This window comes from Leptinotarsa decemlineata, unplaced genomic scaffold, assembly GCF_025532065.1.
Source record: "Leptinotarsa decemlineata unplaced genomic scaffold, Ldec_3_MD MMD2_tig00026314_RagTag_RagTag, whole genome shotgun sequence".
Taxonomy (NCBI): domain Eukaryota; kingdom Metazoa; phylum Arthropoda; class Insecta; order Coleoptera; family Chrysomelidae; genus Leptinotarsa; species Leptinotarsa decemlineata.
Genome location: NW_027412684.1, coordinates 57,576 through 85,520, shown reverse-complemented (window position 1 = coordinate 85,520; position 27,945 = coordinate 57,576). Strand labels below are relative to the sequence as shown.

The following is a 27,945-nucleotide window of genomic DNA, read 5'->3' as shown; positions in this document are numbered from 1 at the left end:
ATGCATGAAGTCATCTTCATGAATATTACAAAAATTACTGATACGATTCCAATTATTATGAATGGCTCTAAGGCAAATATCAAGGTAAACATTACTGAATAGTGAAACCACATCCAAACTGGCTAACACATAATTTTCTGGAAATTGAATTCTATTGAATTTTGAAGAGACTTCAAAAGAGTATTTAATGTAATATGGACTCTTATAATCAAAAGCCTTTGTCAATATATCCGTCAAAAAAGATGCCAAAGATTCTGTAGGATTATTTATAGAGGCAATTTTAACTCAACTCAATTGCGACCAATCTCACTAACATTGTTAGTATTCGTCTATTAACTTGAGTTCTGTATTAATTCAAAATCTATCATCTTAGCTCCCTGATGACGACAATAACCACTGTCGAAATGTTGGAAATATAATGTTATAAGAGTACACTTGCGCTTCGCTGCTATCCCAAATAGTAGTTGTTTACATAACTCGAAGGAATTGTTCGTAACTAGTCTGCAAAGACTACCTCTCTCTCTCTCTATATATTTATATATAGAAAAAAAAATGTTTCCTGAACTATAAATTCCAAAACATTTTTTCATATTAGTTGAAAAATTACAGAATCAGAGAATTGAGAAATTGAGTCGACAGATTCCTCAGTTTATTAGTTTCTGTGGAATCTGAGTTGATACTTTCAAACTTGTTCTACAATAAAAATATGACTTCCAAATTAGAAATTTTGTCACACCGGTAACAATACAGAAAAATGGACCTCAGTAAGTGTATTGGCATTTTTCATGGACATTGCAAATACAAATATTTTCTTGTGTTACATGCTGAATAATTCTGTAAATACTATACTATTTGTAATTTACAAATGTGTATTTGAGATAGCATAACATTAATGTATCTTCCGAAGATTTAGCCAAATACCCCCTTTAGCGCTTGCAAGTACTGATGTTTTTGTATAAACGATGGGAGATATCGTTTTCTCATGGAGAGTAAATTCATAGTTTTTCAGTAAAGAGATCAGCCCAATTTTGACCTGTACCATTCCGAAGCGTAAACCTGTGAATAAAAAAAATTTCAGATGCTAGAGATGACTTTGTTAATTACTTGCTCATATACTCAGATGATATGTTGATATTGTAAATGCGGGTTACAGTTAGATATTGACAATAAAACATGACTAACTCGGTAGCATTATATGAAAAAAAAAAAACAGATAATGAATAATTTGTTAGCAAAACCGGGTTTCCTAGTGAACAGATGATTGATTTTTCTTGAAATACTCACATGAGCTCGACTCGTATTATTTTCTGTTCGATATCAGTCGGTTAGGTTAGGTTAGGTTCAAAGTGAGAGGGTCTCTTCGACCCCCACCGCAACCCGCAAGGGTTTATTGTGGCTCACACCTATTCACACTCGACCAAATAAACCCAGCTTCTTAACGAAGCCCATTAGTTTGTCTAGTGAGTGGTGTTTCAGGTCAGATGGTGAGAATACGTCTCTGCCGAACTCTAGAAACCTGATTCGGTCCCCACCGGGGCAGGCACAAAGTATGTGGTATGCTGTTCATCATTTTCCAAACAAAGGCGACACACACTGTCCTCCAACAGTCGAAGTTTCTGCATATGCTGATTCAAATGACAGTGACCTGTAAGAAGGCCTGTTAGACATCGTAGTCACTGTAGTCCAACAACTGTTTGGTTTCAAGATTCGAAAAGTGAATGACCGCCTTTGAGTGAGCCAATCCTGGAAGATTCTGCCAGAAGTCCATATATCTTCTTGCCATCCAGGTGTTCAATCTCTGTTTGGTAAAGCTTAAAGCGATATCTATGACAGGTTCTGGTCCGATGAAGCTGCTTGCAGCACCCTCCTTTGTAAGGGAGTCAGCAGCCTCATTGCTTTCCAGGCGACTATGCAAATCCTTGATAGTCTGCAGATATCATATTTCAGGTATTCACAAGGAACATATCAATAGAAGACAAATTGTATGACCGTAGAGACCATTACATGTCAGCTCTCCCAATCCAGTGCCACGAAAACTGTTGATTGAAATCAATAGCTCAATATTCGAATTTTCAACAGTACCATGTTTTTATTCAGTATATCCCGATTGTTCATTTGATGAGACTCGATTTAACAAAAATCGTACGAGAAAACAACTAGGTGGAATTCGTATGAAATATTAGGTTTCTGAATCTAAGGAGTCATTATTTCTTGGAAGGCACTACCTTTATCACTAGTATGATGCTGAACTATGAGGTTACTTTGACGAAGTATTTCAAATTTTTTTTGAGATTTGGAATATGAATGTTACACGAGTTTCAATCACCAAGTGATCATCTTCAAGAGGCAGAATAAACAGTTTGATATACACCAAAAGTTCCAAACGGTGCATCACAAGTATGGAATATGGTAGGGAATAATAAACTTTTAAATCGATTTGGTGAAGACAAGAAGCATGTTTCAAAAATAGTGGATCAATAATATTTATCTAATAGATTAGAAGGCCAGATAACATTGTAAGAGGATTTTTGTCACATACAATCAGTTCATTATACTTTTACTACTTAACTATTACCTACACGCTATTTTGGTTTACCGAAAGGTATCGATTTTTTGGCAGGATCCACACTTGATGTTCAGGAAGAAGGAGAATGCCATTAAATCGAAGTTTCATTACCTATTTACGTATCTGAAGCTTGCTATAGACTTTAGTTAGATCTGGTTTGAAACCTTCTGTTTCATTGAAATGTTTCATTTCGTTCGTAAATATAATCCAATAATTTTCTAAACATAACTTTTCAAATCATTTCATAGACACCGACAGTGACCTGAGAGGGTTACTGGTTGTATACACTCATAACGGTATGCCGACGCGCATCTCTCTGTCCGCTCTGTCTTGACTTGTGACGTCACTGCGAAGCACGGAGCCGGACAACACACAATTCATTAGAAGGAGAATGAGATTCGGTCGAATATATCCAGACATTTTCGCATGAAAATGGAGTTATTAGTCTTGATGCATAAATACGTACATGTTGATTTTTTCAGAAGTAGGTATATTTGTTTCCTGAGACTACTGAATACTAAAATTATGAGTCATTTTCTCACCCTATTGATGAAACCGAGGGTGATACATACTGTGATGATATTTCCGACTTTTGACAATATTTTTGACGAATTCAATCGGCTAGGTAATAAAATACATATTTTTTGAAGTACTTTTGTTTTCAAAAAAGATAAATTGCACATGGGTCAAATTTTCCATATTCTAATTATTTGAAGTAACAAGACATGGTAATTCATCGAGTTTTCTTTCGTTGATTTACGAACTTATTAATTTTTTTTTCCATCCTGTTTTTCAAATTATGGAAACTTATTTGTTTGTTAATCTACCGCAATCTTATATAGGTCCTTGTTCTGCACAAACAATGTAATGCATCGTATGGTATTGGGTTTTCTATCTTTTCTATGGTTCTTTGCGTTAAAGTTTTGAAGATACCTTCTTCTCTGGATAATGTATTTCCATGCATTTTCTGAAATTCGATTTCCATTATTTGTGCTGCTTGAAGGAATGAGTTATTGGGTCTTAGAAGACCTCCCCTTGATATGAATGCAACCAATCCAAATCTTTGGAAGAAGCTGGAAGAACTTCCGTTCCCAAATTATATTTTTTCTTGAATTTATGAGCCACATAACCCGCTATATAAGTTAATGAGTCATTGTTTATTTTTTCTTTCAATCCGAGTAACTCCAACGCCTCTTGCGACATATCTGGTCCATCAGTGTGACATTTTTCATAACATGGATTTATAAAGGAATAAGGAATCAAATTTTCTTTATCTTGGAATTCCCGGGAGTTTTCCAGACATTGCGCTCCCGTTGATATAACATATCAGCAGTAATGCAGTTCAACTCTTCAAACTCAGGATGTTCTGAAGTTTGTTCTAGAGGTTGGATTAAACATTGCTCTCCGGTTTCTTCGGTATTCCTGTTCTCAGTGAACACTGATGCTGAGTGTTTTCCCAAAATGAACCAACGCATTCTATAAATGAAATTCAGAGGATTTGGATGATTATTAGATAACTCCATCCCTCTCATGTAAGAAAAGAAGTTTTCCAGAATATCCTGATTCAGTCGCATAGTAAGAATATATTGGACATCAGAGTGCCTCTTCTGAAGATAAAGGAAGAGCTCAACAATTGATCTATTACTCAAAAGTATACCTTTCTGAAACTCAATCAAGGATTTATGTTTTGCCACTCATAGGGTTTTAATCACATTGGAAGTTTTTTCTAGTACTTTTTTCTGATCCTCTAAATTTATACCAAATGCGTTTTTAGATGGTTCGTTAGCCCCTATTTTCGTTTTCGAATTCATAACGTCAAACCATCTATTAATGAGCTGAACGAAGTCTGATACTTGTTCCCAGGGTAACTCTGATGGCATTAATCCGCTTTTTCCACAATATGAAACTGCCTTCGAAACAGAATTAGAGAACAGTTGCACTGATGGCCTAACTTTCTGTCTTTCAGTTCCCTTCAATTCGATATGGTACTTGCTGACTTTATATACTATAGAAAGCTCTGATGTAGATATATCCAGGAGACTTTCGAAACAGGATTTATCCATAAATGTACCATTCAACCAAAATCCTTGATCAATGAAGTGATTTCTCAATAACTTGATTAGATGAGGTATATCGACAAACAAAAAAATCCTCATAGATCAATTACAAGGATGTGGGAATGAACAATCCTTATCGTGAGCAATATTCATTTCCGAGAAATATTTCATATTCGTAGGACCCATGTCACTTACTATGGCTACCAAGGTGAAACCGGCATTGAATAATGCAGATATAATTTGGTTTAAAATTTCTGTTTTCATTGGCTGATCGAAATCATAAAACAAGAGTGCTTCCAATTACTAATCAGCCCTCGTGCCATTACAGTTTGGCAAGTCTTATGTGGGCCTATCACTTGTTCATCTTTTTTATTTATATCAATCCTATTGGATAAATGGATTTCGTCGAAGGAAAGCACACACAATTTTTCAATGTCTTTCAATTGAAATGACATTTTTTGCATGAGATTGATAACATTGGTCAAAAGTCCGGGGCTGCGATTGAATGAAAAAGCCCATTTCCTTGAAGTAGAAAGTGCTGTTAGGGGCAATGCGTTCGCTCTCAAATAGCGATAGGCCTTTGGACTAACACTTCTCAATGATATGGCAGATGCAATATCCTCTGCTGACCACTTTCTAAGATTCTTATTGGGATTCAATAGTCTTTCTATTTCACCAGACGAAAAACATTTTTCCAATGATTTTCTGCATGTCTCCATATCTTTCTTCAGCTGTAAATTTTCATCGCACAGCTCTCTATTTAACGATTCCAAATGTGCAACCTTTTATACTAGTTCTGCTATATGTAACTTCGCAATTCTGAAAAAAAATTTAAAAATGCATAAAGAAAAAATATCGATTAGAGGCAATATTCACAGTAACAATAAGTTCGATTGATAAAAGAACCTAACCTCTCTTTTTCTTTTTTTTGTTGTGCATTCGACTGAACTGAAGTACTGCAAGTGCTATCTACGTTTGTTTGTTCAGGTTGTTTTATCTCTTCAGTATTTAATTGTAGTGATGTGGAAACACTACCTTCATAATTTTCCAATTGTTGCTCTGGTAAAAGAGTGGATTTTCCCCTTTTAGCAAAACGAATTGCTCTTTCTGATTCTTCAGTTTGCTTTCTCTTAAATAAGAGGTTCAGAGTGGGCACAGCATCAGTTTTCGAAATACGGGCGTTTTTTGTTGAAAAAGTACCATATTGCTCTTTGACTGATAAATCTTCGAAACAATCTTTATGGAAATGAATAGAACAAATAGTTGCTGAAAACCATTGAATACCTAATAAATTATGTATCATCATTGCTTTAATTAATATACACCATTTTTCAAATTGATGTTGTCCTTTCTCCTACATGCTGAAATCCATTGTTTAGATAGTTCTTTGCTCTTTGGGAATCGAAAATACTTAATTTTGGTCCCTTTTGTCACTCTGTTGTAATTATCACAACCAAAAACCGCACAACCAGGCATTCTTAGTTATATATCTACCTACTCGTATTTTTGTTTAATTATTGAAGCTTCGAATACGACACTAAATTGGCCAAAGCTAATAAAAAATGTTTGAAAACCACTCTTGACAATAATTTTGTAATAATTCTTAAACTTCACAAATTTGAATTTCTCACAGAGAACTTGTGAGAAATTCAAATTGAATTTAGGCAAGTCTACGAAGTTGCAACCCCGATATGCTTCGCACTCACGTCATCTGCGCGAACTGGGCGCGTTTGGAACTAACGAGTAGCATACCGTTATGAGTGTATCGTGGTTGAATATATGAAATGGGAATATGGGTAGGTTTTTTTGACTTTGCTTTCAAATATAACCAGAATATGACTCACACGAATAAACTAAGTGAGTGTTACCTGGGAGTTTGAGCAGAATAAATTTAAATTAATACACTTCACAGCTGTATTATTCTATTTCTGAATATTAGTTTTTGTGAATTTGGGAAAGTTCATACCCATATACATTTTGAACGTTATACGGAACTATTGAATAATCTTAGAAGGCCAATGATTCAATCGTAATAATTCATTTTCAATTTCGGATAACGTTAAGATCGTGGATGATATGAAATATGTTCTATTCAAGGAAGCCTAATGAATTAGAAAAACTTACAGACTGAACTTGATTAAAATAGTTAATAACATGGAAATTGAATCGAGAGATTGTAGGTAGATGAGTCCAATAATGATTATTGATATTATCAATTATCTATCTATTCAATTCTTCATGTCATGTATATCTACTCACCTAAACAAATTCTAGGACCTTCTCCAAAAGGTAACCAAGCGAACTGTGGTATTGTTTTCTTATTCTCTGCATTGAATCTTTCTGGGTCAAATTTTTCAGGATCTGGATAATATTCGGGATCAAAATGCAATCCAAGAACTGGAATTATTGTTACCATCCCTTTTTCGATTACAATGTTGCTATCTGGCACCTTATAATTATCCGTGCATTTTCTCAAGAGGAATTGAAGAGGGGGGTATTTACGAAGAGTTTCTGAAACAAAATTTGTGTAAAGAAACAATAACTGTTCTGCATGCGGTCATGTGAAATGCATGAAAATGAAAAATTCTTAGCAACTTTCATATTTGAATTATTATTTTCATCATCAGAAATACTTCACAAATTGAAAACAGATATGCATTAGACACTGAATAAACAACTACTCAATTCAACTGAATATAAGTTCCTATTTTGAACTGAACTGTACATAATCTATTTCTATTAGAAATTGTTTCAAACCACACTTTTGCATTCGAAATGATTTCCCAGATATTACGGAGAAATTCCTGAAAGGGCTGACATTCAAGTCATACAGATTACATATAAATTTCGTAGTTTTTATTGAAAAATGCGACAGAAAATTTATAGTGAACATAATTGTACAAAAACGAAAGCAACAACAAAACTACCATAAAGGGTGAGAAGTTTTGTAGTTTTAGATGAACGATTCTCTGGTGGTAAGAGACCATAGAAGATTATGTACAAGATGTTCACAAACTAGATGTTCACATACTAGGACACACATGTCAAATATGAAGGAATATTATTCATGAACGTTATTTGAATCGAATTGGAAGACTTTCCATTGAGAAGTCATGTATTTCAACACCAATACAAAATCATAAATGGAAATATGTATCATACAGATTTGACGTTTTCCCTGAGGAGATGAAAAAACACCCCGTTGAAGCGATTAAAATACATCATTTCCTTGTAGGAGTGGTGTGATATACTGTATGTTCAAGATAATGATGGCCCACATGAGGGAATAGGTAACTATGAGAGACACAAAGTCGATTGAATTGTGTTGATGTGGCTCATTTAAGAGTGTCATGAAACGACGTTTCGAAATTTGAAAAATTCCAATTGGTTCTGGAGAAATTCGATAAAAAAATGTATAACTTTGTTTGCCTTTTTTCAACAATAATCAAGAGAATATCAAATGCCAACAATTTTTTTTTATTCTGTTATTTGTCAAGCAGTACAATATCAGGCGACAAAAGTTGACCTTTCGTCGCCGAGAAACCAATACCAAATTAAATTTTTATATGAACTGGAAAAAAAAAATCAACCGATATGAGTCAGCCTTTATGGCGACAACTTTACTGTTGTATCACACATGCTGAAAATTTCTTGGATTTTGAAATGTCATATCAATAAGCTCTAAAGTGGACAACTCTTTTCTTATTGAACGGACTTCGTATCTCTCTGTTTCCGATTTTCCCATTGTAGGTCTTCTCATCTTGAGAATTTGTTATGCACCGGTATGAAGTCAAAATAATAAAAATTTTGAGCCACAAGGGCTCAAAATCATCCTTGAAGTTGACTGTCTTGGAAATAAAGCTGTGCCTTTCTGATCTTTCATCATAACAACCTCAATGAAAACCATAATCGACAAAGTTTTTACAGTCGGTATTATTCGTTATCGTTGTTTTGAATATATTCTGATGAATATGTAGGTAACTGATGAACTCTTTGCCTTTTTTGAAGGGTTTATATCAGGCTGAAATTTTTTCAACTGATGTTTGTTTGAAGGTGGTTGACAATATTTCATGGTGCATTTCATAAGTTCGGACTCCTATTATCTAATATGATATAAATTGAATTGAAATAACTAATAGAATCTGCAAGAAATTAGAAACGTCATTATTAACAAGAAATAAAAATTGAAATGTTATTCACGACGTTTCGATTGTTAGTATCCACAATCGTCTTCGGATGATAACTGAACTTATTCCTCAGAGATCTGACTGTTTATAGGTCATTCTTGTGTGGGTCACCTATCCCCTCTTCCCTCTTTTGCCTTCATCGGTTTTAGCGGAAGCTAACCTTTTGGCAGGAGTTGGTCGTGTTCCACTTGATTAGAGGTTTCCATATGTTGCGTATCTCTACACTAGCTTGACTATATGTGTCGTTGGACAACATATGTGCGGCTTCTTTGAATTTTCTTCTAAAACAGTGTTCCTCATTGTGGATGATTTTAGCTTAAGCTCACTTGATGTTATATTGATGAGTCCAAACATGCTCTGCTATTCCTGATTTGCTGGTTTCTTCTCTCTGTGTGTGTATCTTGTGCTCGGCAATGCGAACTTTCAATATGTTTAAAAAATATGTTTGAAATATGTTTTTCCGTTAACCAGCTGTCGCACCCCTACGAACGACAACCCTCAGAAGTCGAAACTTGTGCGAGCTAAGGATTAACGAGGTCTTACCTTTTAACGTGTGATTCCTAACACGGCCTCTTAGTTTCACCAATGAATGATTCTACGTACTCGCAGAGTATCTGGTAAATGCAATTTTTAGAACCGCAGTCCGCGTTTGGTGGCCTGGTTTTCGTGAGGCTGCTACGAATAGTGTTCCCAGATCTGAAACAGATTCTGATCTTATACTTGGACCCAGTCCTTCTTATCCTTTCCGATAATCTTCTGATGTATGGAAGTACAAGTACTGGTTGTGACGGCTTCTCATCCTTGTGGAGCTCTTGCTGTCTTCTAGCTGAAACCTGTTCCACTTTCACTTTGTAGTAACCATTCCGTTGAAGGCCAGGAATCCAACCACCATCAATCGACTATCAGAGGAATCATCAAGACTCTACTAGACCGTGCTTTCGGGGTCTATATATATATATATATATATATATATATATATATATATATATATATATATATATATATCAGAGGAAGGTCTCGAAAAGAAATTAAGCATCATCAAAAATGATCTATGAAGGGGATTGATGAAAGCACTCGAATGACCTATAAATAGTCAGATCTCTGAAGAATAAGTCCAGTTATCACACGAAGACGATTGTGGATACCAACAATCGAAACGTCGTGAAGTAACTTGGTTTGGAATCTTTCAATTTTCAATTTTCATTTCTTGTTAATAATTTTTTAATTTTCATCTCGTGGTAGTAGTTCAATTTGTTTATTTTTTTGCTTTTAGCTTGTATTTTATTTCGTTTTGATTTCAGTTTTTTTTTGCTTAATAATCTTTTCAGATAATCTTTTCAATTTTTTACAGATTCTTTCAAATATTTCAAATCATTGTATATCATAATAGAAAATGGAAGTGCGAACAAATGAAATTTTCCAAGTGATATTCGTACTTCATGAAAAAACCTACCATAAATCACTGTTTCCAAATAGTGCATCTCCATCAAAGCATCGTACGTGATCTCATTATTGTATTTCTTTAGCACTTCCTTTATTTCGTGTCGTGCTCTGTCTTGAATCTCCTTGTGCAAGGCAAGTTCGTAGGAAGCAAAACAAATGGTAGTGGAAGATGTTTCAAATCCTGCTAGAAAGAAGAAAAAACACTGTGCTGCTACTTCATTCATTGTTAACCTTCCTGGAAAAAAGTGAAAATTATATTTCAGGATGGAAGAGTAATATAAATGAGAAAAAAATATTCAGATGATTTCTCTCACTGGAGTATATTTCATCTCATGAAAATTGGTTTAAGTCATGATGAAAATTATTTCTATATTTCTAATCATATAATAATACAATCTTAAATTGTTGACACGTTCGATCTCCAAAAATGTGAATGATTTCATTGAAATGGTTTTTCGAAAGATTAGAGATAAGTGGCTTCTTGAAGTACTTGGGAAGCAGAAGCAGAATCAGAAACCACTTCTGAGAGTTGCCATCAGGCGGCTTTGGTAAGTATAAAAATCCTGCCGATACACACAATCCAATCACACATTATTCCGCGATATACAGCACTCGTCCTCAGCTAGGTACATAGGACCACAGGACATACAGTGGAGTCAGATTTCACCAATGATCCGATATAGGAGAGAATGAGCAATCTAGGCTAACATAAGAGGAAGTGAGTGGTGGTGGACGAAAGAGATTCTGTTTTCGATCATTTATGGTGTGGTTAGTGATCTTCCAGTGTTGTACTAATGTGCTGTACCTAGATTTCCTGCTTGTAAAGTCAAGTGCCTATTTTCTTCTGGGGGCTTGTCTGTCTGGATTATTCGCCTTTGCCCTACAAAAATGACTAAAAAGTGCAAACAATGAAGCGCAACAAACCATCAGATTCGGATAGTAAATCCACCATTTCTGATGAGGAATTTCAGCAGTTGCCTAGAATTTCTTCTGACAGAGAGATTCAATAAGACGCAAAAAACTCACAACCCGCATAACAGAGCTCGGGATTTTCCACAGAAAATTTCAAAAACTTGAGAAACATTGAACTGTTGAGGTCGATGATCCTGTTATCCCTCAGGTAAATGGTAAAGATACTTTCCCTTCTACCTTGTATATAAGGAGAGAAAATAATCCTAAGGATACCTCTCAGGTAGCGGAAAAGAATGTTAACACCACTCAGGTACCTGACATCGCTACTGACTCACCTATTACAATGGGTTGAATTTCGCGAGATCGCTGACCACAAAAGAAGTAACTTTATCAAAAGCAGTAAATGAAATCGAAGTCCAGCTGATCAGCTTGGACGATTTCAGGAAAATGGTCATCAACATCCTTGATCGAGAGAATATTCCACATCATACATTATAGTAGTCTTGATGATGAGCCTCTGAGAGTTGTGTTTCGTGAAATTCCTGAATTTCTTAAAACCATTGCTAAGGGTTTCGACTCTATATCGGTTTCTCGATTGAGGAAACAAACAAAAGACTACTACCCCTAATACTGGTGCTCGTTTCGAAGGCACAAAACCACCTGTATGAGGTGACTGATACTTCGAACGAATAAACGCCATAAATTGCCACCTTAACGATCTTAAGGTCGTTTTCTGGAACGCTAATGAGATTCTCCAGAAAAAGCTCGACGTAGAGAACTTTCTCAGGAAACATGACGTAAATATCATGCTCCTGCGAGAGACCTACTTTCAAAAAAGGTTTTTAAGAGTTCCAAACTGACCTTTCTAAAACAAACAAAGAAACGGCCGACCATTTGAAGAGGATAAATCGATTTCCTCTACTTGGAAGCTGTCTCAAATTCGATTCCTCTGAGTCCCTCTACACTAATAATACTGAAATTCGCCCCAACCTATTGACAGGTCATTACTTCGGAAGCCTCAACTCATTGACAGGTCATTACTTCGGAATCCTCTGAATCAGTTCTTGAATGGGCAGTGTCCATTTCCCATACGAATCTGGACGATACCATTAGTTCAAATCAATATGATATTCTCAACATTTTGATTTTTCGTTCAGAAGTAGTATCTTCCATGATATCGATACATGTCAACAAAAAACATTATATATATGAAACGACTCGTGGGCTCACCACGAACACGTGTTTCTGGCTATTGGCCTCATTAGCGCGGTGCAACCATGTTCAAAGATGGACAACACTTGTTTGCCGAGCCGTTTAATTTTTGATTTATACTACTTTCGGCAAACAAGTGTTGCCCATCTTTGCACTTGGATGCACCTCAGGCCACAACAATGTTTGAATAATCAATATGTATATTAGATACGACAATTCTTCGGTCAAGACCGTGCAAAATGAAGACGTATTGAAACCCCAGGGAACGCGAGTTCCTTATTTGCTGTTCTACAGAAAAAGCGATATTTTCCTATCTAAATAAGGTTGCGTAGAGTTACGTAGAGTTCAGCGTCTGGAATCTTACGGAATTTCTCGTTTAAATTTTTATTGAAATTGATATTTTTTTTGGTTTTAATGAATTATTTTATTCTTTCATTAGTGATAGGTATTGTTCAATTTTGAATGTTATATGTATATTTGATTTCGTTGGAACTAATCTAATATGTATATTATAATGATACTTCACTCACCTTTAGTTTTCTCGCCTTTATCATCAACAAATTTTCCATTTTTCATTTGGACCATCAGATGCATGAAATCGTTTCTGACAATATTATGCTCCTCTCTGTACTTGATGGTATCCACAGCCATGTAGTAGAAAAACTTTCTGATTTTGCTGTTGATTGTCGAGAAATTGATAGCCCGCAGAAGCCAATGAGGTGTGAAAATCACACAAAATTGTCTCATTGCCTCAACAGGATTCATGTTAAACATCATCAATCCATGCTTCCTGAATTCTGAGTTAGGATCCTTCATGGTATTTGTCTCAATGCCAAAAGCTGAAGAACCTGAAGTTATGAGTTCAAAGAAGAATTAATACATAATAGTGGAAAGACTTACAAGATTATGGCAAAATGATAATCGTAATAATAATTGACTCCGTCTATTCAACTTAAACAGTTTGAGTATGGTGCAAAAAATAACAGAGTAATCAAATGACAGAGCACCAACTGTGGCTGTATTTTATCCCAACCGGTAAGACACAAAAATCAGAGTAACCGTGTTAGTTGTGGTAAGGTTTGAAATTGTTTAACGTCATTCATACTTATAGAAGTCATTGATACTTATAGAAGAAGAATAACAAAAAAATTATATTGAAATACCTGCTACAGACTATACAAGGTGTTTATTAATCATGTGGCAAAAATATTACGGGACTTTTGGTTAGACTAATATAAGAATATTTTGTCCTTTGATGATTTTTGATATGGGGCGAAACTGAATTTCGACAATAACAATTTTGGTAATTGTGAAGTTATTAACGTAGATGAAATAAAAATATAGCGTAGTACATTGGGCTTACCAAGTGATAAAAAATTGAATAATTCTGTTAGTACCTATCAACAACATTCCGATTACTACAAGCGGCTGCAGACATTCAATTTAAATAGCATGTCTTGTAACTGGATCATTTGTATGTGTCGAATGGGTTGAAATTGATTGATTTTGTCTATTCGACGATCCTGGTGTTTTTAAAGAGCTCGGGAGTCGATGAGGAGAAGATTGGATTCTTGAATTCGAGCGGGGGATAGTCATTTTCAACAGTTCTTGTTGAATAAGAAACATTATATATAATTTTTGGTAATGAATTGTTATTTTCAAAATTCTTTTTCGCTCTGTATCTTCGAAAGAAAGCTCCCTATCAAAAATCATCAAATGACAAAATATCCTCAGAATAGACAAAGAAAGTTCCCTAAATTTTCGCCGCATGTTAAATAAACACTCTGTATAAACATGAGCAAGTTTGAGAAATTGTTCTATATTTGAGATTGGTGCATCTACTGGTAGATGTTTGTTTGAAGGTGGATGACAATGTTTCATGATGAATTTCATTGGTTTGGACTTCCTTTGTCTAATATGATATATTGTGACTTGAGATCCCTGAAAGAACAAATGATATTGAAAATCAAAATGAATGGCTGGAAATTACAATTATATCAATAAAAAATCCTGAAATGAAATAACATCGAAATAAAAATGAACAAGAAAATGAAATTCAACTGAGAGATTTCAAGCCTGTCCTCTCTCCCCTTCACCGGTTCAGCGGGAGATGGCTGTTTGGCGGGAGTTGACCGTTTTCCGCTTGAATATGAGTTTCTCCATTGACCATTGATAATCCGCATTGCCGAGCACAAGAGAAGCACACAGTGAAGAGAAACCAGCAAATCGAAAAAATCAGAGAAGCACACAGGAAAGAGAAATTAGCAACTCGGAAAAGGCAGAGTAGATTTGGACTCATCAACATAACATCAAGTGATACCAAGTTGGGATCATCCACAGGAAGGTTTCCACAAACTAATTCATACGAACATTATCATACCCAATTTCTCAACACATTCATATCAAGATAAAGTAACAGCATTCGAAGATGTGCTTCACAGATATAAATACATTAAAATTACATTATCAGAAAGTGAGTTTCAGAGAGATCTGAGTTTCATCACACAAATTGCTGTCAACAACAGTCATAAGAAAGATAATATCGACTCCACTCTTTCAAAATAACTGCGAAAACAAGCCATTTACCACGTCTATTCCATTTCAAAAAACGATGATGGGTGTCATTGATGGTGAACCCACCAATAACATTGCAACTTTTTTAAAGAGAAAGACTTGAACGGAGCGCAAAGAACGAATAAGAATTCAAGCGAATTCATCAAAAACAAAGAAGACAAAATTTCACCGGCAGATAGATCAGTCGTATATAAGTTGACCCGTGCTTCTTGCGCAAAACATTATATCGACCAACCAGGGAAAGTGTTTTCTCAAAGATTAGAAAAACATTAGAATAGTTTCCTGGATGTGATGAAGAACTCCATATTTGCAAGTCATCTTTTGGCGGTGGAGCATGAGTTCAACCACGACTATGACCGTGTTATATTTGGAATAAAATAGTTCAGAATTCGATCTGAAAATTCACCAAAGACCGAATAAAATTGAATGTTTTTTCCAAATCCGGTGTGGCAGGTCGTGGTAGAAAAGACTCTGAAGTCTGCTACTGCGGCAGATATCAACAGTGGCATGTGCGGATGAAGTTTATATCCTGAACTCTCAGTGACGACTGACTGGCGAGCTACGTAATCACTCGTATTTATAATTTCAGATGGTGGTGGGCGTGATGATGGAGATGCTGATGGCGCTGATAGTGGTGACGATAACGTGTTCATGCACATGCTCATTCCTGATTGGTCCGTACTTTTACTGGGTTGTTTTGATTGTTTCACGTTGTTGACAGGTATGCTACTGGTGGGTTGTCGATCGGAGTTGTATTCTAGTCTATTTCTGGGCCTATTGAGTACTGTACACCTGATTCTGTTGACCCATATACCTTCTATTTTTCTGTTGAAATTGTTGGAATGTTCATCCTATTGAGTTCGTGTTTTGAATGAGACTGAAGCAGTTTTTTCGTATTTTATTACGTGATCTGTTCCTACCAGGACGTGCAAATATGGATTCCTTCGGTTGCATGAGGTGATAGTGGTGTTGCGTAATTGACAAGTTTTTTCGATGCAGTCCGTGACTTTATTATCTTTATACAGCGCACCACTAGCGGTTTTATCGTTGTCGAAGTTGGAATATTTTTCCTTCTAGAATGTAAAGCATGTATTGCATATTGCGTCGTAGAACCATAGGCCAGTAGAGCCTAATCTGGATAAAAAAGTTTTTCGAATAGATGTGGTTGATGAATCCTGGTGGCATAATCAATAGGAGTTTTTATCACAGAACGTAGTTTTTTCAGCAGAGTACCAATCTAGAAGACGTTGGAGTAGATCAAACGAATTTTTCCAGGGGATATCACAGCTCATTTCAACCATATATTACACATCGACTTCATTCATTCTCGCATCCAGTTCACAATGGAAAACAAAATCGAAGGAGAAATAGTACTTTTGGATATACTGGAGAAATGGATCACACAGTTCATCGCAAACTTAACCACAGTGAAAAGTATTTTTAACAATAATTTGAATTCCCAAACTGAGCAAAAACGTGCTATGGTGTAAACAAATGTTGTCTATTTCACAAGGACTTGTGTACATCTTCTTGAAGAAGAACTTCGTCGACCAAGCACTACAGGCCAATGGTTTCACAGTGCATTAGTGTTACATCCAATTCGATCACGATACCGCCGCCAGTGATAGGCACAGACTATTTGTCTCACATAAACAAAATCACGGACCGCATACGAGAACTGTTTGAGCGTAATCATATCAAGAACATTCACAAGCCAACCAGTTCACTACGTAACACAATCAGATCGCCCAAGGACAAAAAAGAGTATCGGTGTTTACAGGAGTCCCTATTCCAGTGGTTCAGTTCACAGTGGAACTACCAAATACATCATCATCACAACGATACAATATCAGGAACGTATCTGCCAACTCATAGAACCGAAGAAAGCTGGAATCGCTGTAAAAACAGACCACTTTATACAATGTAACGAAACTGTCTTCAACGTATTACCAAGCAATCTTTCATAGAGAGACTATTGAGATCTATAAGCATTCCAACTATTTTAATAAAAAAAATGTAGGTATACGGGTTAATAGGATATGATATCCAGAACTCAAAAAGGACATGAATATGCAATTATACTCTCTGCGCTGGTTTCAAGCGAATAAACTTCATAGAAATGAATATAGTCACAGTTCCTAATGGATAAAATGTGAAAATGAGTATACCTTCTTGAAAATATGCACAAATTCATAATATGGGATTACTATGGAAGAAGTGACACAGATTTTCTAATGTTAAACTCAGAATTACATCTGCTATTGTCATAGGAGAGTGCAATCAAAGATATCCAAGTACAAGTTCCAATTATTCATAGAAATATTCATTTACACGAATTGTACCACTATTCAGTAACCAAACGAAGATGATAAAATCATTTTGCTGGAAATATTTCACGAGAGAAGTAGATAAATTATTCGTTTGTGAAACGTGACTTAACCGATGGAATTGAAGAAAGGGCTAACAATCGACTAGCTTCGTATCTATGGAGAGAGTCAACTGATACAGAAGGCACAAAGCGTAATCGTGGGTTTCTTCCATCGCACCTGATAGTGATACTTTCGAATGATTTACGAAGGCAAGCAGCAAATGATGCTAACACTGCTCGTTAAATAATACACTCATCATCTTTTTTCAATATTCCCAAGTATTTTTCCTCAACACATTTTTTTCAAAAAGATAGCCAATCACCTTATTAATCCAGTTTGCATGAAGAAAAATAATAAATGAAAATCCTTACCTATAGTGTCAATTGTGAACCTACTCATCACATTCCGTATCTCAACAGGGTTATCTGATTCAGATTCCTGAAGAAGTTCCTCCAGAAGTATTGAACATTCGACCATCGTGTTGAACATCATCTTTATTTTCCCTGTGGTGAAGGTAGGTGTTATTTTGGTACGAATTTCCTTCCACCTGTTACCATCAAGATTGAAAATATTGATTGAAAGTGGATCAACTTTTTCATTCACATATGTTCCATGGCTGTTGAAATATTGGTAATCAGTCTGCATAATAGCTTTGACTAGATCCAAGCTCACTACTGTATACATAGGCTTAGCCATGAAGTATCCTCCTCCGTGTCTCAAACCTTTCGATTTCAATTCCAAATAAATCTTTTTCCAAAGCTCTCCCATGGTTTTACTTCCGTTTGCCACATCCCATCCATTTCCAAAAATTACAGTTGGTTCAGGACCATCAACGCCCCTTTGAGACCAATATTTGAAAGCATGTTTGTAGTATGTAATCGTTATAACCATAAGAGAGATCCAGACCAAAACCAAATCGTAAAAGAAGTAACCGGTGATGGACATTGTTTTGAAAAAAATCTATAAAATGAAAATATATTAAATACGTTATATTTTGGCAACGGGAAATGTTAAGTTCTCGGATATTTCCCGTATATTTAGTTTAGTTTTTGCATATGTCTATTGCATATGCCTATATGAATTTCACATTTTTGTATCACCCGGTATGCGTATATTTCCTTGCACATATTGTAGAAAGGACTAGCCGAATAATGCTTTCCGCGATGGAAGGACCCGAACTTTCAATTCGAATGAAAGTGAAAAATATGCAGTGGTGCTATATAATTTATACTCATATCGCAATCAACCCATATACAATCCACGATTCTCTGATGACTGGGGATGTATCCCATCTGACCCTAAATTGCAAAGAGCAGGCGAGGCGAAAACCTTTCACGATTCGACATTTAATTGAATCAATTCTGCATAGTTTGGAGCTTTGTTAAACTGTTATCAGAACGAAACTAAGTAGATCCCGATGGATTCTACATAACTGACGCAGTTCAGAAAATATTGGAAAATAATTGAGGATTTTATGCATGTTTTCATGAGTCCTAAGTAATTTGATCACATTTACTCAATAGTTCGGTAATTTTCAATGAAAAAAATATCCCATACTTTTTTTTCTTCCTTCCCTAGGAAAAATGAATTTCGTTCATTTCTTCAGATTATATAGGAAATACTATAGCATCAAAGATTTATTGTGTTTTCTCCCAGTTTTTTATAACTCAAAATTTTTGATAACTGTAATGATATATATATACCTAGTGACAACAAAATAACTGTACACAATTCAATTCAGTGGTTTCTGGAGTGGAATATTTTAAATACCAAACCAAAGTTTAGTGTAGCCAATATTTCGAATAAAAAAATTATTGAAAACCTATTGCAGTTTAATCGAAAACGGAGCAAGTCAAGAACTTCCAGGCAGAATTCTATATATTTCTTAGACCATTCGATAGAATATAAGATTCTCTTTTCAACGATGTAACATAAAGTGAACATTTTTTTTTAATGACACCTTATGAGCCATTTTCTTTAGATTCAATGTGAATTTTTAACTGCCTAGTATATTCCAGCAATTAGAAATAATGAAAATGATCTCTGATAATTTTTTATATTGTAATGAAGTTGATAGAAAATGAAACTCATTTGATGAACTTTTAGCAATTTTAAATGGTTGAATTAGACAGGCACGTCAAGTCCTGAACATAATTTAATGAAATTTTTGAAGTGAAATATGACTCCGTATATCAATAACTGGTGGTTCTAGAATGCAAGAGTGAGTTTAATAGTGATCTGCCGTCCGAAATCATCAGAAGATTTTAAAATTCAATGGTGGGGTGATGGTAATTTCCATAGAGCGTGTCCAAATTGGACACTTCTGAAGAAAAACTCTTGCTTTCAAACCAGAAAGATGAAAACTGATGGCTGTGTCTGAGAGTCAAATTTCATGACAACGTCAATGGTGAAAACCGCATTTTGAAACTTTCTTGTTTCTATGATTCTGTGTTGTGGAAAACATTTGGGTTTTTTCATGTAGACTATATAAACGCACACTTTGATCAAATAGGCTTTGGATGGTGCAAATCTTTACTGGTAACTTAAGCAGTGAATACGCTGTGCAATTTTCATAATTCTCATACTTCAATGTATGGGAATTATGAGATAACTTGTAAGAGACACTTTTGAAAGATTGCGACACAATTGATCGTGGTCAATTCGAAAAGAAAATGCCAAAATTATATCAGATAGGAATAAGGAGTTGGAAGAAATAATCGTTTTAGTATCTGTTGGAAATAATCCCAAAACGTCAATGTGACATTTGAAAGTATCAATAGGATTTTAAAAACACAAATTCGACCCATACAGGACCAGAAGAGTTCATCAACTCACACCAGGAGATTTTGAATGCCGCATGGCTTCATGCCTGTGGTTCCTGCAAACTTGTAACTAAGTGCGTGAGTTTTCATTAAATTGTATTTGCCTTACGAAGCTTATGTGAGCAGTGCCGGGATTTTCAACTGCTACAACTCTTATACTTGGGCATTCTATTGTGGAACAGAGAAGTCGAGGAAGAATTGGATTCAGTGTGTGAACAGATGTTTTGAGGGTAGAATTATCGACCGGTTCACTTATAATGACACTCTCACATCTCAGAGGTATTTAGAAATTTCAAGGCAAAATATTGAACCCCTTGTTGATGAATAGCCGCTAATGGAGCTCAGAAAAATATATTATCAACAAGACGGGGCTCTGCAATTGTCATCAATTGTTTGGCTGCTAATTTTGGTAATACATGGATAGCCAACCAAGAACCCAACCGTTGGCCGTACAGGTCACCGGACCTAACGCCCATAGACTTTTATCTCTGGAGAAAGTTAGGAGATCTCATTTTTAAATTACTGACCGATTCTAGACATGAATTGGAAGCGGCAGTGCTGCAAAGTTTTGCTTCTCTCTCCTATTGAACTAAATTATTTGGTAAAAAGCGTAGCTGTTAGACATTTCGAACACCTTCTCTGAAAAACAATATTATATTGTCTGTGCTTTATAATTTCTATGGTTATTGTTGAAGTTTCATTTATTAGTAGTAAATATAGTATGAATTGTTTTCAGTTTTATTGCAACAATGCGTTTCAATATCTGCTGCTACTACTGAACAATTTCTATCTTTTTTTTATCGCCGCGTCGTCCAAAGCCTACTGGTTCAAAGTCTACATGAAAAAATCTAAAAGATCTGTATTTCAAAGATGACTCTAGCGAAAAACAACAAGTAATTTCAAACTTTATTGAAATATGCAGGAATATGCAGGTTGTCTTATTGAAAAATAGTTTTTTATCAATAACTATTGATATCACATTTGAGAAAATAAGTTTTTACACCATCGAATTTTGCGTAAGAAAGTGCTTCGGAATGTTTTCATAGAAACAAGAAATGTTTGATGAAAAAAAATTACAGTAACTTTTCGAAAATGCACATTTTTCGAAAAATATGCTGCAACTCAGAAACGATGATGGATATCGATTTGCGGTTTTCACCATTGAGTTTGTCATAAAATTTGACCCTCAAACATAGCCATCAGTTTTCATCTTTCTGGTTAGAAAACAGTAGTTTACCTTTAGGAGTGTCCGATTTGTCCCGCTCTGTACAATCTGGAAATTATCATCATCTCATCATCGAATTTTCAAGTCTTTTGTCATGATGATTGCAATTTGGCCCACACTCTACAGGAATTTTCTAAAAATACATTTAAATTCGGATAAAAAATCTGAAAAAACAAAAATGAAATGGTTATCTAGGAAAAAGTAGGTGTTGAAAAAATCATTGAAATCTGAATATATTGAAAATAGAAGACACTGAGCCAAAGAAGCAGAAGAGGAATTTGACACAATTTTGCAACAAATGTATGCAATGATTCAGAAAAATGTTACAATCATTTTGGACAGTGGTACGAGCAATAGTTCATGAAAATCAAACTAGAAACCTAGATGCACAATATTCGAACCCCAAAACATAAAAAAAATTATTGTATATTGAACTAATAAAAATATACCAGATGGAGTTTGTTGTTGGAAAAAATTGAACAGGAGTTGAATGAAAAAATTTAAATTTTCAAACAGCAACTTTGTAAGGCAGATTTTTAATTTTAACGACGGAAATTGTGTTTCAATTGATTAAAGTTTCTTCTTATTTGAAAATAATAAGGAAAATTTTCTATTTCTTTCAAAATATCACTACCTGGCCTCTTAAATCAGTTGAAAAATCATTCCAATGGTATTTTCAATCCATATGCTGGCAGCCTTTCAATACCCAATATTTGAAAACATATGTTGGGTGTCCGTTTTCATAACCTAAATCCGGAATAACAAATTACGATGCTTGCAAAGTGATCGTTCATGCAGTTCATCATACCATTTTTCCTTGAACTAAATTCATGTAGAATACATTCAACATTTGAAAGAAAGTTTTTGGCTTTCTACTACTTCATCTTGATACAAATAAAGGATGAGGGAATCTTTCAAAGAAAGGAAGGAAGTAATCATTTTGAAAATAAGTAACTCTATACATGTATGTGTAGATCATGCAAAGAAGTACCTTTCAGACACAAACTGAAAGAAAGTCCTCCTGAAACAACTACTTTTATATAAACATTGAATTACACGAAAAAAAAAATCTTTCGAAACAAATACTTCTATATGAACACTGAGTTATACAGAAGAAACTTTTCTCTACTCAGTTTGAATTTCAAACATTCGTTGTGGAATAAAAATCAAATATCATTCACATGAGTTCTACTTTAAATGAATGGTAACAAATTGCACTTACATGGAACACTGTCATCCTCACTGGTATACATCGATGTTTCGCCTTAAGACACTTGCCCTAAGGCTCTTTAGTGCCAAATTGGATAACATTATAGAAAATACACACACTTCATTCATGAATTACGATTTTCAATGTCATGGAATAAGCTTGATCTGCTTATGTCATCGATGACATCGTAATGACATTCATTCACCTATTTGATTCAATCCCAGCCACGAGAAATCTTATTTGAATTGAAGGGGTTATATTTTCAGAAGTGATTAATTTTTGGGAAATGAAGTTTTTGGCTTTCTACTACTCCATCTTAATACAAAAAAAGAATGAGGGAATCTTTCAAAGAAAGAAAGGAAGTAATCAATTTAAAAATAACTAACTGTATACATGTATGTGTAGATCATGCAAAGAAGTAACTTCCAGACACAAACTGAAAGAAAGTCCTGTAAGCCTGTAAACAGTAATATATCGGTGAATACCCATTCAATTCAAACGAACTGAGCGTCCCTTGAATCAGAATCACCTTTGCTAACGTAACACGAGTCGAATAATTCCGTCAGGATTAAAATTGTGTGATCGGAATTCGATCAACGAAGGCCGTTTTTGCTTGGTCCTGTTTGATGAATGTTCTACCGGTGAGAAAGTTATCGAAGCGTTCGGAAAGAAGATAGTCGATTGGCGGGAGGTCTGGAGTATGGTGGGTGGATCAGTTCTTTGACACTCAATTCGTTTAATTTTTGGACCGTGATTCGTGAAAAGAACGGACGAGGAGAGAACGAAAAAGCAAAGAAGAACATACCTTGGAACAATTTCTGTCTATCTTTCAAATCGTTGAGCACCCAATTTCAGAGCTTTTTGATATTTCTAATACGTTACGAACCATCAAAAACTGCATATGAGCTGACACGCAGTTCTTCCGCCATCCCACGCATCGTTTGTGACGGGTTAATCTCCATCAAGGTTATCAAATCCTCGTCCTGGATAACTGTAGGTCGACCACATCAAAGTTCATCTTTGAGGCTGAAATTTACGTGACGAAATTTCGCAAACCAACGTGCTGAATTTTTCCGTTGGGCTTTCTTCTTACTGTCAAGAAAAGGTAACTGGATGTTTCTTTCTATTTCTGTTGGTGAACAGAATGGAGTATGTTTGAGAATGCCACGAAATGATCAAGTTCTTCATGAATGATGGATATAACATATCCCAACCATAAAGTCTATTGTTGAAGATGAAATATGTGTTTTTCAAGCAGTAGTCTAAGAGTTCGATAATGTGAGCTGGTGGGTCCTCGTTCATGGCTATCTGGTCAAATCCTCCATTTTTTGGTACAGATATATTATATCAAGAATGGCACATACATCGTCAGTGTCCAATATCTATAAGGGCGATAAAATGCGCTGGGTTCTTGAAATATGATTGTTAGTGGCTGCATTATGCTGGCCAGGTATCTTTCAAATTACTGAATTGGGAATCCAATTGCGCTGACGCGCAAGGACAAAACACAAGCACTACAGAAAAATCCTCAAAGTACTCTCAGATCGATGCCTGTGCGAAAGTAGCGATTCACATTGGATTTGGATAGCTGGATATTGAATCCATATGGAAAAACGTTCTCAAGAACTTCGTTTCATATAAACGCAGTTTTCCAAATGAAAGAGTTCTCAAAGAGTGAAGATCCAAGTGTACTGAGTTGAACCTTAAAACAATGAGCAGTCACAATCGGTCGCGTATTTCTGATATGTACCACTCTTGGTGGAATCAGATGTTCCAAGTAATTTTAACACTCCCCCTGAAAGTATCTATAGGAGAAATACAAATTTAAAACCTTTCTTCTATGTTCCAGGCTATCAAGGTTGCACGTGATGTTCGTGTCTCCAATCAGGCTCTTTCCTGGATGGAATCCAGCAACTTCAGGGTATGTTTGGAGGCAGAGCTCCATACATGACAACAACCTCCGAAGAAGGTCTGATTTGAGCTTCACAAAACATCAAAAGTTGTTGCGGTGTGTAGAGTTTTCTGGTTTGTAACAGTGTTCAAAGCTTTTCAGAAGTAGCCCTTCAATTCCAGCGACATGATTGTGCCAAGACTTATTGGTGTCCATTTTATTCTCCAACAAACTTATATAAGCAGAAAGCTGAATTGTCTGACCTGACATTATTATATCCAGTTCAGAGACATTTAATTTTCTTGGAGAAAACCGATACCTGGGTTTTTGTGGCAATGAATTGAACCTGGTTACTTTCACCCCAACTCGAAATCACTTCTAGATCCTCATTGAGATATGCAACCTTCTGCTGCCGGTGAAGATGTGCCTCCGTAGCCGATGTTTTGGAATGACAAGAGAAGTGTGCTGTCGTCAGCAAAGCAATATATTGGATTCTTGGTTTTTTTCCAATAATTCGTTGATATACAATAAAGAGAGGGTTGGAGGCAATATGGATCCCTGGGAATACCAGCGTTGAGGTGAAAGTATTCAAGAGATATCCATCGACAACCACTTGCAGGGAACGTTTCTCAGGAAGCTGAAAAGCCATAAAAATGCTTTATTTGTGGATCTTTGATAATCTATATAACTCTCAATAGAACTCTCAGACAACTTCGTGAAAAACTCATGTTTCAGCTTCAAAAACTGACTTTGAAGACAAGTAGAAGTTGCTCTGATGGGTGCCGTAACACAAAAAAGAGAGAAAAAACAATGGGGAAATAAGCACAAAGGAAACCAATGCACCCCGCTCCATCAGAATCCTTGAACAACCCAAAAGAAAAAGTAAATCTAGGAAGTCAAGGCATATATAAATCGCATGTGGTGATTGTAGAGGTAATCACGTCCGCCAAACAAATATGCAAATAACAGTCTGATGAGAGGAACACAACCTTGCACTTCGCAACATACAAATAAGCTCTGCGGAGCCAAAAAGTTTTGTTATCGGACAGCAAGCCAAGATGGTTGAACCTCTGAAGAAGCTAGCCACTCGCGCCAACGAAACGTCAGGAAGAAATTCCAAATATCCACGGCTTCCAAACTCGAAAAATAGTGACACTGAAAACCTCAGCCGCGAAAGTCTAAACCGTTTTGTTAGATTGATTTTTCCGCTAAAGTTCAAAAGAAGGTATTGAGTATATTTGGGTTCATTATTGGTTGACTCAGGAGTTTTGCGGTTTTACTCCTTGAGGTATTATTAATGGACAAGTTTTTGAAAATTTTATTATTTACCTTGTCAATTCCATTTCAGCTATCACAGCTACAATGATATATTTGTAAATACACTTATATTTGCATGGTAATATACAATGAGAAGAGTTTGTTAGAGATGAATTTATTTATATAATGCAATGCTCATCGCTAAGACTCTGATCTCAGAAGTTATTCAAAATTTCCTTTTTTGTTGCTTCTGTATTGGAAAACAACATCGAAAAAACATTTAAGTTTTGAATGGAACTTATTCATTGGTGCGAGAGTGTTGTAATCTCCAATTCATTGATCTTGATTTTTCTCTGAACATGTCAGAGTTTTTCGTACTGTAGATTCTACCATACCTTTGCATTATTTGTTTTCTTTTACCATTTATGGAAAACTGAGTTGATATTACCTCATGGTCAGAGAGACCTGCATGAATGATTATAGTTCCAACATTCTCGTCATTGAAATTGAAACAGACATCTTCTATAATAGTTTCAGAATGCTGGGAAACACGAATTGGATATTGTATATATCGTTGGATATGTTACATGCATTGTCAAATTGGAAGATATTAACATATTTTTCAGTGTTTGGGTTATCATTGAAATTCATATTGAAATCTCCAGCTAGTATTATTTTTGAATTCACTGATATTTGTGGGAGAAGGGTTTCAAGGTTTTCAGAAAAAATATCAAGTACAGAATTTGGAGCTCTGTAAATACAAATCATTTGAGTTGTCAAGTACTGAAGAAAACTCAAATATATGCTATACTAGTAGATAGCTATACTATGTAATATTTTCTGATTGAAACGTAGGAAATCATTTTTAGCTGGCTAGTATAATAGTGCCGCCATTATTCATGCGGAAATCAGAAATTATTCTATAATAATTTGGACTATAACATGATTGGTTTTTCTTTATCCATTGATCCGTTAATGAATGTGGTCAGGGCATTTTGTTTTAAAATGAGATGTCATCCAAATGGATGCTGAAGAGGCAAGACGAGTGTCTTGTTCCGAAACATCGATGTTCGCCATTGAGGATGACAGTGTTCCATGTAAGTGGAATTCAATCTCTTTCATATACTATATTACTAGCGACCCGCCGTGGCTTCACACCAGTGCAATGCTGATACTGATTATAAATTCATCCACCGGAAATTTAAGCGCAAGGAGAAACAATGACAGGAATATTTAAAAAGCCTTTCTTATAGCACATTCACAATATAAAACGAACCTACATACAAAATTCAAGCTTCGGAGCCTCAGCTTCATCAGCGGTACGGAGAAACAGTGATAAAAAGGTAACTTTATTTTCCCCAGTGGCTGGCGTCCCAGTTGAAATATTTGACAATCCTCTCTTATTGCACATGTTCAACACAGAAAGAACCTACATACAAAATTTCAGGCTCCAAAAATATAACGGTACGAAGAAACAGTGTGAAAATATAATTTTTATATGTAAACACGTCTCTTTTATTTTCAGGGGGCTTCCCAGTTGAAGTATTTGAAAATTATTTATTATTGCAAATCTACAATATAAAAAGAACCTACATACAAAATTTCAGCCTCCGAAAATATAGCGGTAAGAAGAAACAGTGATGAAAAAATAATTTTCGTATGTAAACGCTCCCCTTTTACCTCCAAGGAGGGCGCTTCAGTTGAAATATTTTTAAACTTTTTTTCAGTAATTATCTTAGACCAAAGAAGTACATATTTATTAAATTTTAGCTTTCTGGAACTCACTAATGCAAAGAAACAGAGATGAATGTGTGAGTGTCAGTTAAGTCAGTGAGTTTTGCATTTTTGAGTATAGGATGTGTAGCGTTTTTGTGAACGACTTCTGATTCAATTTCATAGCGAATGTTTGGAGTACAAACTGAATAGAAAGTACTTTTCTTGTATAACGAATATTTTCTAAATGAAACCCCAATAGTTTTTTTCAAACATTTCTCACTACAATATCTTGTTTTGCCAGTCATGTAACTTTCAATTTTCAAATTGAGCCTTTTGTTAGTTTTTCAATATTGGTAAATGATGCTACAAGAAAAAAACATTTTTAAAACTCAGTATTTGTTTAAGACATACCTTTCTAGTAGTGTACCACACAGCACTACCTGTTTACGTGATTTTTTTGTCTGAACGATCACAAGTGTCATCATATCGGATAATGATTTGATC

The 27,945-nt window shown here is 35.4% G+C and overlaps 1 protein-coding gene across 1 annotated transcript; it reads right to left on the bottom strand.

Annotated features, from left to right (window-relative positions):
* Window positions 1–753: 753 nt before the first annotated feature.
* Window positions 754–27,945, bottom strand: LOC141485206 (probable cytochrome P450 6a20). The gene is made up of 6 exons (XM_074181471.1): window positions 27,853–27,945; window positions 17,692–18,280; window positions 12,908–13,225; window positions 10,264–10,488; window positions 6,883–7,134; window positions 754–1,056 (listed from the first exon to the last, which is right to left on the bottom strand). Exons 2-6 carry the CDS (start codon window positions 18,263–18,265, stop codon window positions 890–892), a joined length of 1,536 nt encoding a protein of 511 aa, XP_074037572.1. The 5' UTR covers window positions 18,266–18,280; window positions 27,853–27,945; the 3' UTR covers window positions 754–889.